Source organism: Mus musculus, chromosome 15 (genome assembly GCF_000001635.26).
Source record: "Mus musculus strain C57BL/6J chromosome 15, GRCm38.p6 C57BL/6J".
NCBI classification, from domain to species: Eukaryota; Metazoa; Chordata; class Mammalia; order Rodentia; family Muridae; genus Mus; species Mus musculus.
Genome location: NC_000081.6, coordinates 77,523,019 through 77,533,571, shown reverse-complemented (window position 1 = coordinate 77,533,571; position 10,553 = coordinate 77,523,019). Strand labels below are relative to the sequence as shown.

The following is a 10,553-nucleotide window of genomic DNA, read 5'->3' as shown; positions in this document are numbered from 1 at the left end:
CTCTATAGAGGCAGGTCTTTTCCCTCCAGACTACAGAGGCCCCCATTTGAAATGGGCTCAGCCAAGGAGAACCTAGAATGTCAGGTCAAAGGTCACTCTCTTGAGTAGGTCAGCAGAGAGTGTGGAATGGAGATGTAGCCACATCCAGCAAGCCACAAGTTTCCTGGGTTGTTTTGGTGGTGAGTTCCTTAGAAATGGGGCTTTCTCTTTCCTTTTCTGCTTTGGGTATATAAGCAGGAAAAGGAGTGACTTGTTATGCCTATTCTTATGCCTTGTATGCACAGATGGTCACTGGAGTCACACAGCTGAGCACTGCCTGTTGAAGATTCCTGGTAAGTTGGGGAATGCCTAAACTCTCCCACCTGCATACCCCCTTAGGCACTCTGAAGGAAGATTATGGACCAGCTTTGTTGATAAATTCTGCAAGGCTGGCATCTGCCTCAGGACACCAGCACAGAAGCAATAAAGCTGGCCTTGCAGCCAGGCTGGGCTGAGGCTCTTCCACCCTTTCCATCTTCCCTAAGCACAAGACAGCAGGAGAGATTCCTCAGACCAAACTATAGAGTATAGGGGGGCTCAGCCTGGGTACCAGGATGCCTAAGACTTGACCCGGAGACCTCAGGGAGATGGCTGCTGTTACTCTCTCAATTGAGAGATGGAGAAAACAAAGAGAATGGAGAACAAGGACCAAGCCTCTCTGTTCTTGGGGCCTGGACACCCAAGCCTGGCTCTGGGGTGCTGTGACAGAAGCAGAATGGGCACAAGGCTGTTTCTGAGACACAAGGACCCCAGTTTTCTCACCCAACCTGTCTCTGAACCCCTACTCTGAGTCAGACCTTGTGAGGGAACTGAGGCTCCGAAGAGTGACTTGACTAGGATTCTGGGATAGAAACTGACAGGTGGTGACAGCCACCTCCCCTCTGGGCTTCACCTGCCCTCTGCTCAACTGTAGAGGATAAGCAGGAAGAACAGGGCCTTCCTGTGTGAACTGGGACAGACACCCATAAGCCTGTGTTCTATAGTCAGACATCACTGCAGGAAGCCGAGTGCCCCCTCTGCAACCCCTGCATCACTCTTTCTGACTTTTGAAGTGCTCTCTGCTGTCACTATACTCCGGTAGCTTGATTTCTGCAGCCTGACTGCAAAGTCAATTCCTTTTTCCCCTTGGCATTAAAACTTAGCTGCCTCTGCTCATGTTTTCCCTGTTTCCTCTGGCTCTGCCTGCTGGATACGTGGAGTTAGCTGTGGTTCCACCTGGACACATAAAACACTGCCTGGTGTAAGAAAGGGAACCCATGGAAAGGAGCTGCCAGGGCATCAGGCTCTAGCAGGAGCTCTGGGAGAAGAGAAAGTCACGTGACCAAGGCGGTGTGGGGATGCTTGGGAATCCAAGCTAGAATAACAATCAAAGGGACAGAGGATCATTGCAGACAATGTGACAGAGCCTAACAGAGAAGCTTCACTCTAAGGCCCGGAGAGGAGGTCACTGAGAATACAGTTAAAGTAAAATTGTAAGATAGATCGATGCTATAGATAGAAATTAGAGTACATTAAGCTGGGGACAGAGGGGAGAGTGTTAGAGAGAATAAGGACAAAATTCCCCCATCTTCATATACCATTTTCCCCCAGAGGCTGGGAGTCCTGGCTAGGGCTCAAAGCCAGTGTCATATTAGGCATGTAAATCTCAATGGCAGAGATAAGGAAAAACCTTTGTTCATGAGTTTCTCTTGCATCCATTGCCACAGTGATAGGAGGTAGGGACCCGAGAGGCATGGGGACAGATGGAGATGGGGATGGAGTGGCAGGGAGACAGGTAAGTGGTCTGAGATATAGCTGGGTCTAGCTGATTGCCCTCCAAAACTCTGGAACCTTCTGTAGCCCTCAATCCCAAAGGCCTTGCGACTCTCACAGTAGGCCAGCAATTGACAGCATCTGGAATTTAATTCTTTAATTTATCGTGTTTCCTAGCCCTATGCTACAAGAGAAACACAACAGAGTCTGGAGGCCCCGTAAGAGCACAGGTCAGGAACAGGCTAGTTAGAGGCCATCTTAGTTTCCTAGCCTTGGTAATGGACTGCCACCGGGATCACAGCAGTGATCAAATCTATTGGGGCCAGCGTCCCCAGGAGAGTGGAACATTCAGGTAGAGAGAGAATGGGGAACCCTGCTGGTGATGTAGGCATTCGGATTATGATGGGACCTTTCTAGGCCCATCCATGCTTGATTTAGGAACCTAAACTGCCAAGATCCCAGCAGCCAATCAACAGTCACCTGAGATAGTAACCTGGAGTTGACTGGCTGGTCCCAAAGGAAGCTACAACAGGGACATTGACAGGTTTCTGAAGTCAGTAATGGCAGACAGAAATCGTGGAAGGAGGAGGGTGAGAGACCCACGAGAAATAGGGGGGCCAAGAGAGGATGACTGCAGAGTCTCTCAACAAACTGCTAGAGGGACAGTCTGCAACAGGCTTCTGGGGTTGGTGAGGAAAGGCTGAGAGAGATTGGCTTTGGTTCCCAAAGAGGAGCTTGGATGGTTAAGGGGACAAGCAGTCAGTAGGGGGGTGGGGCACGGCAACTGGGATATCTGAGGCAAGAGGGACCTCAGCTAACAGACAGCTTGGAAGAGAGGATCAGGGAAAGGAGTTCGGGAACTGATGGACCAATCAGGAAAGTGGAGAAGAGGGAGGTTGTCAGGTGTCCTTGACCCAAGTGAGGGTTTACCCTTGTCTCTGCATGTGTGCGTGTGAGACAGTTTCCACCTGCAGCTGGCTAGCTGAATATTTTTCTCCATCTCCCTTTCTGTGCGAAAAATCTTTCTTTCTCCACAGCTGTGTTCTCAGCTGAAGCCTTCTCCAGTGTCCCCAACAGGACTGCAAACCTCCACCTTGCTGTTGAGAGAGCAGCAAGGCTGGGGATCACAGGACTGTCATTAAATAGCAGTGACAGAGCCCAGTGAAACAGAAGAAGGGTCAAGTTCTTTTGGTCACTGGAAGCCTCTGTTGAAAGAAATGTGTGTCCCACATCCCTGATCACCTAGCTGTCCCCATTCTGTCTCACAGGTACCTTTTCCTCCTGTAGCCTGGTCACCTGGTGAGCTGGAAGGTACACCTATTAAGTCCTCTGCCTGACACCTAGACCTGGCAGCTATCATGAGCACCCCAGGTAAGTGGTCTTGTGCGCCACTCCTGCACATGACCTACGACTGTAAGGGTGCTAACAGGATGGGTCAGGAGCTCACACACACCCTCACTTAATTTCAATATTATGTGTGCTCTGTCTCCAAATAGAGTCACCAGGGTTAGGGCTTTTAACAATTAGTTTAAGGGTACATTCAGCCCCTGCAACTAATGACACCATTAGACTATTCCATGTGGTAGGTGCTCAGACACACACTCAGACTCACTCCAACTCTTGTGCACAGCCCTCTAACCATATGTGTTTCCTTCCCATCTAGAGAGAAAGCGCTTCATTCCCACTGTGGCTCAGCACCTCCTGGACAGGAAGAGCCTAGAGGTCCTGCAGCTCCTGCTGACTGAAGAGGAAACCTGGAAACAGTTTGTGGCAGAAGTTGATTTGTCCAGGTCATCTTCCTAGGGGACACTAGCACTACCTGAGCCCATGCATGGTTGGCTTTTCACAGGCAGGGATACTCTCTCCAGGCAGATCAAGTAGTTAGGGTTCAGGTGTCCCTTCTCAGCAACCATTTCCTCCTTACTCCCAATCAGAGAACAGCCTCTGGTTGAAGAAAGCAGGCAGCAGCCACAGGTGACAAGATTGCTCCTGACATTGCTGCTCCTGTGTAGATGGATTGAATTATTTCTATCCCTGGCTAGCTTCCAAATGAATGAGACACAGACTATGATTGATTGATTGATTGATTGATTGTCAGGGGATTACCTCTAATCTCTATCTCTAATGGATAAACTGGCCCAACTGTGTTCCCCCAAATACTTGCTGTTTGGTTCTTCCTGGATTACTTCCACTCCAACAGTCTGTTCTGGGAGGCCCTGGTATTCCACGTCTAATGGAGATCTCCTGATCTCTGTCTTCTCCCTCCCCCTTCCTTCTCTCTCCCTCTCACTATCCTTCTCCTTGACTGTCTGCCCAGTAACTCCAACCTTCTATTCTCCTCAGGAATTGGCTGTTACCAGTTTTTTGTTGTGTTTTGTTTTATTTTTGTTTTTAACTATAAGTTTTACATTTGGGAGCAAAGTTTACATAACAAAAGCTGGTGTGGTGGGAATTCCCTTGTTTAGAGGCAGCTAGATCTTGGGCTACAGAATTTAGCATTTCAATACATAGCAGCAGTAGATGAACCCTCACCCCCATCATTCCTGTGTAAGAAAAATAAGATGATATCTGTGGGGGGCTCAGCATAAAGCCAGTAGGCAGTAGGCGTCCAGCACACAGTAGGTGTTCAATGAAAGGTAGTTTTTTTTTTAACTTTATTTAATGTGTGTGTGTGTGTGTGTGTGTATGTGTGTGTGTGTATGTGTGTGTGTGTATATGTGTGTGTGTGTGTATGTGTGTGTGTGTGTGTGTATGTGTGTGTGTGTATATGTGTGTGTGTGTGTGTGTGTGTGTGTGTGTGTATGGTTTGTCCATGTAAGTGAGTTGATTTTACAAGCAGTCTTCCTGTATCAGTCACTCTCTCCTATTACAGGGAAGAGGAAGCTGCCTTGCGAGAGTCTCTTGCTGAGATCTTTGCAGATCCTGATGGAGAAGATGAAGATGAACTCCAAATTGACCTGCAGGACAAGAACGAGAGGTACTCAGCCAAAGACCCAATGAAGCCCTTTTCTCTCTAGATAGGAAGGGGAAAGGACAGGGTTAGAGGACCATGCATAAGTTTGAATGGATCAGGGACAACCTGGTTAAGTGTGTGCCTGAGCACCTGCCACAGGACCTATTTTAATGATGTCATTCATGTTAGGGACTGAGTTGTGTCCCTAAACTCATTGGTAAAAGCCCTAACCCTGGTGACTGTGTTTGGAAATGGAATTTTAAGGACCCACAGTATTGAAAATAAGTGAGGGCTTGTGAGCTCCCTAACCTGCAGTACAGTCAAATCCATAGTACATCAAGGCCCAAGAGGACTCGAGACCCCTACAGCTGTGAGCCAGCAAGTGTAGGGTCTGGGACCTGAACTCACTTGTTCTGCAAGAGAACCATGCATCTATATAAAGAAACTCTCTCTCCAGCCCATTACAATAACAAGTGCCTTTACTTACCTGGAACTCATCACTGTGACCAGATTGGCTGGCCAGAGAGCATGAGGACCCTCCTGACCTTGCATCCCCAAGCAGGGATGACAGGCCCAGGCCCTGAACCTGGCTTTCCTATGTGGCTTCTGGAAGACTGAACTCGGGTCCTCCTGTTTGTGTGACAAACACTGCACCAACTTAGCCACATCCTCAGGTCCCTTCTAAGGCTTTAAGCAGAATCTTCTGTTGTCCTCCGGACACAGTGCCTCATGGGCGAGGTCACATGGAGTGTCACACACCAAGAAAGCGCCCATAAGAAAGAACAGTTAATCTGATACACGTTACCACAGGCAGGAAGGCACTGTTCAGGACGGCTGCTCTAAGACAAAAGACACAACAAGTCTGTCAGTTCCTTCAGCTGGAGACTCACAGCAGATGAGCTGAGTGACAGGCAGTAGAGAGCAGAGAGTAGGGGCATTGAGAAGGTGACCTCATGGGACTCCTCCTGAGGAAAGCCAAGGCCAAACCCACCAATGCTGGACATGGGAACCTGATGGAGGTTAAGCATGAAAGGTCGCGTGCTCGCCAACCTGACTTAGGATTCTGCCAAGTCTGTGCAGGGCAAGCACAAGGTGCACAGGAAGAGCATAGAAAGCCAAGGTCCATCCATACTGAGAACAGTTTACAAGACTTAAAGTTTTCTCAAGGAACAAAAATCTTGTCAAGCTGACTTCAGTGTCTAGAAGTTTGCTGGGCCTTCATCAAATACACCGTTCCCACGAGTGACTGGGGTCTCCCTCCCTCCTGGAAGACTGTGCCTTCAGTGTCCCCTTCCTCTGGGGTCAGAGGTGACTGCAAAATCCCCACCACACCTCAACTTTCTCAGGTTGAGAATTCTTTAATCGAAGGGCTTAGCAACCTGTGTGTTTTGAATTCTCAATTTGCTGTTACTTAATCTTTTACAGAAGCACGGTGAGATGCCTTAGGGAAGGAGCCATGTGAATGGGGATGCCCCACATGAGAATGTGGAATCCACTCACGTTTCTTTACCTTCACTCACAGCTGGAAGGGATATCTATGTGTTGTGTTTTGAGTGGACAGATCTTAGCTGTGAGTTATCCCATCAGTTCAGGAGTACACACCACTGCAGTGCAAAAAAGACCTCCAGCTTCAAAGAATGTCTTATATGATTCTCTCTTAGAGATGTGCAACTTGCAGAGTCTCACAGCACAAGGCTCCAGGCAAACATGGGCACTCCTGGCCAGCAGGACATGGTATTCTCCAGCACACCCTTCTATTGCTAGACATTTAATAAGGGAGCCTTCCCCTCAAGGTCAATGTCTCACTACCAAAACACTTCTCCCTAGGAGCTCTAAACAAAGAAAGGTGAGGTTAGAGAAAAGAATTAACCCTTTAATTTAGGGAACATTAGTGTTCCATGAAGAGTTCACTCTGGTAAGGACAGCAATTTTTTTGACCTCACCTCACCTCTCTTTGTTTAGCAATAGAAGGCTGTGCTGGAGAACGAAAGAGTCTAAACTGTCTGAGTTGCAGTTCTAGGGATCCAATTCCTTCCTCTGTCCTCAACCTGCACCATCTGGGCACATGAAACACAGACCCATGCAGGACAAGCACTCATACATATAAAATAAAATAAAAACATTAAAGGGCACATATAAATGGTTTTGAATTCATTGTGTCCTGAAGAACTAAAGATGGTGTGATTTATCAAGTGTGCTCATCCCAGAAAGAAAGCTTACACAGCTGTAATGTTCTCCTCTGCTTCACAGTGAATGCTCTGTGGTTCCTACAGGACAGATCTTACTTTACAAGCAGTCTTCCTTGCTCAACTGTCTCTCCTCTTACAGGAAAGAGGAAGATGCCTTGAGTGAAGCCCTGACTGAGACCATAGCTGATACTGATGCAGAAGATGAAGAGGAGATCCAAAATGACCTGTGGCACAAGGAAAGGTTCTTGGATGCTTATCCTTGGGTGAAACTGGAGATTGAGGAGAGCATCAGGAAGCTCCACGCCCTGGCAGACAAGGTTGACAAGGTGCACAGGGACTGCACCATCTCACGGGTGGTGGCCAGCTCCAGCAGTGCTGTGTCTGGAGTCCTGACCATCCTTGGTCTGGCTCTGGCACCTGTGACAGCAGGAGTCAGTCTGGCACTGTCAGCCACTGGCTTGGGGCTGGGGGCAGCAGCCACTGTGACTAGTGTTTCCACAAGCATTGTGGAAAAGGTAAGTGTGGTGTCTGCTGAAGCTAAAGCCAGGAACCTGGTGCCAACCAACAAAGACACAATGAAGGGCATAATAGAAGTTTTGGATCAGAGTGGCCCCAGACTTATTTCTGGATCTACAAATACCATCCAGAATATACAAGGCATCCAAAAATGTATTAATGCCATTCAGTTGTCCAAAGCCAACACTCGCCTAGCAAATGATGCCAGGCGTCTCATGACCACAGGAAAGACATCAACCCAAACCACTAAACAGGTGCAGAAAGCCTTTGGAGGTACCACTCTGGCAATGACCAAAGGAGTCCGAATCATGGGTGCAGCCACCACAGGTTTCTTCCTCCTGCTGGATGTGATCAGCCTTGTGGAAGACTCGAAGCATTTGCATGAGGGTGCTAAGTCACAGACTGCTGCAGAGCTTCAGCAGCAAGCTTGGAACCTGGAGCTGAAGTTACAGGAGCTCAAAGAGGTTCACAACAGCCTGACTCAGTGACCTCTTCATCTTCTGTGCAGCTCAGATGACTGGGGAGGGAGTGTGCTGGACAGAGCCATGAACACATGGGAGCCTCTGACTTACCCCTTCACAGCAGTGCCTGCTAAAGGGAGAGGACACATTAAGATACAGGAAGCCAGAACAGAGATGGGACAATCTCATGACCACTTACCAGACTCCAGCTCTTAGATCCATCAACTTCCCAATTAAGAGCCAAGCTCCCAAGCTGGGGAGCACATCCAAGTCCTGACTAAGCCACATGGCTGCTCCTAAGCTTTGCCCACTGCACTGCTCCCAGCTGAGGCTCACCAACCTCACCATCCACTGAGCTGTCAATCTTCCCACTGCTTTGTGATTGGTGGCACAGAGGCCTTCTCCTCTTTTCTTCTTCTGCCTCATTGTGTGTTTATCCAAATATTTCTCAATCTTACAGTCAGACTTTGGTTGTGAAAATCATTTCCTGTTCTTGGTTTTGGGTAGTCACATGGGTGCCATTGGTAAAATGCTCAAGACTAGAAAGAAAGGACACTGGTAATACTGCCTGTCCAGTCGTCACAAGCTCTTCTCCCTACATGCCACTGTTGACGCTAACAGAAGGAGAGGTGACAGGATATGAATGGTGAACCCTTCTCTCTGCTACCAGTCTCCTGGGAAAATCAAAAGCTTTAATGCCTATTGCAAGCTAAAATCTGCTGTAATTGGATGAGATCTGCCAAGATGAATAGGATGGGCTACACTTGCTCCACAATTTTTGAAGAATAAATTTGTAAAAACTGACCTAGACATGTTTTGTGTGCTCTTTGTAAATGATTGTATATTTTCTGGGTTATTAACTATAGATAATTGATAATTCCCTCCCAACTTTTAAGATTTCCTCTTTTAAAGAGTGTTTTCTTTATTGTGGTTTGAGAGGAATGCCTGAGATTTCCACATGGGCCTCTTGCTCCTGCTTGTTGCGCTTCTCTTCTGACGGCTGAGGCTCCTCTGAGGCTGCAGTGCATTGTGTAGTGTCCCCTGCACCACAGCAACTCAGGTGGCCTTCTTCCCATGTTCTAACCAATGGAAAGTAAGAGATGACCTGTGCAGTTTCTAGGTCTTGCCCACTAGAGGACACTCTTGTGTTCCACAGTCCGTCTGTCCTCCCTTTGGGCTGGATTGTGTGGCTAAGGGCAAGCTGGATATGGAGTCAGCCTCTCCTATGGTGTAGAGCAGGGACAAGATGGCCTCCTGGATGGACTGGGTAGAGAGTCACCTACCCCATGGTCTGTCTAGTGGAACTCATCCAAACCTACAAGAGTGCAGTAAGATTGCTTCAGGGACACCTGTCCCTAAGCAGCACAGGGGTCAAAGAAGATGGCCTGGACACAGTTAGCAACAGTGGGGGTATTTTGTTGGAGGGGAAGCAGGTGAGAGCAGGTGTGTGGAACTGAACACTGAGGAGTTTGTGTTTCTGTGGCTGAGACAAGGTTAATGTGGGTCAAAGAGAAGCCAGCAGCGAGAGTCTGAAGGGAGGGGCAGAGAAGACTAGAGGATGGGGAAAGCCCTGGAAACACACAGGCTGCACTGTGCAGGAGACAGCAATGGGATGTCGGGGGAAACTGAGGCACTGATAATGGGTAAAAGCCAGGGAGAGAGTTTTGAATATGGAGAAGACACAGCGGCTCCTCCCTCTCCTTCCCCATGGGTGCTGTGGGCTGCAGCCATGGCCCTTCCTCTCCTGCAGCAACAGGACCAACTCACCCTTTGTTTATTACCAAGTGAATTCTGGGTAGTGACAGTGCTGTTGAGGGTGGCATTGCTGGTGACAGGAGAGTGAGTGGAGCCCTTGCCAGGGGTCAGGCCATCTAAAGGACCAACAGAATTCAAGTGGATCCCTATGGGGTACAGGGACAGTAGTGTGAAGGTAAGAAAGAATTTTTGGTTATATATGTATTGCTTTTAATGTTCACCTAGTGGTCAAACTGCTCTCTACACTGTGGAAGCTTAACTTGTAATTCCTCCCTTGGGACTCTAGGATCATGTAGAAACAAAATGGATTACAATTTTCCTCTAATGGTCTCAGGATAAAATCTAACTTCAGCTTCTGGTTTCCTGTTTGCTTCAGATGAACCCCTACCGCCCCCTCACCCCTCCCTCCTCCAGTGGACAGGGTAGCAGGAGGGAGCACACATTGCAGAAGCTGCTGGAACCTTGTAAGCCCTGCTTCTGTAAGCACACCTAGCTCAGTGGACCTTTGCCCTGTACCGCCCTCTGCAGGCGGCTGCGTAGGGAACAAATTCAGTATGGCTGTCAGCTTGGAATTCTTCAGTTCAAGTTGGGGCTGCACTTTGCAAAGCACTAAACAGGTCCAGGCCAGAGAGCATGAGATGATCCTGGGCCCTCCAGCTCTCCGTGTACGGCCTGATCCTTTGCTGGCCAGGTTTTACACAATAGCACATTGCAGGGGAGTGGGTGCAGACTGACTTTATCAGAAGCCAAACATATTGAGGTCAGCAGCGTCGACCAATTTGGGGTCAAGAGCCACATTTTTGGCTTGGAAGGACTGCTGAAAGGATGAAGAGGCAGAAATTGGCAGCTACTGTCTCACTGGTCTTAAGGATGTCAGGTGTGTGTCTA

At 48.5% G+C, this 10,553-nt stretch overlaps 1 protein-coding gene across 2 annotated transcripts; it reads left to right on the top strand.

The window, feature by feature from the left end:
• The first annotated feature begins 236 nt into the window (after positions 1 to 236).
• Positions 237 to 8,720, top strand: Apol7c (apolipoprotein L 7c). Of its 2 annotated transcripts, none has more exons than XM_006520277.4 (5): positions 237 to 332; positions 3,079 to 3,162; positions 3,455 to 3,581; positions 4,664 to 4,768; positions 7,073 to 8,720. In XM_006520277.4, the coding sequence occupies exons 2-5, from the start codon at positions 3,150 to 3,152 to the stop codon at positions 7,935 to 7,937; spliced, it is 1,110 nt and encodes a 369-aa protein (XP_006520340.1). In that variant the 5' UTR covers positions 237 to 332; positions 3,079 to 3,149; the 3' UTR covers positions 7,938 to 8,720. The 2 variants fall into 2 exon arrangements, with proteins under 2 accessions (XP_006520340.1, NP_780600.1); NM_175391.4 differs by having other exon boundaries at positions 257 to 332; positions 3,060 to 3,162; positions 7,073 to 8,705.
• The last annotated feature ends 1,833 nt before the right edge of the window (positions 8,721 to 10,553 follow it).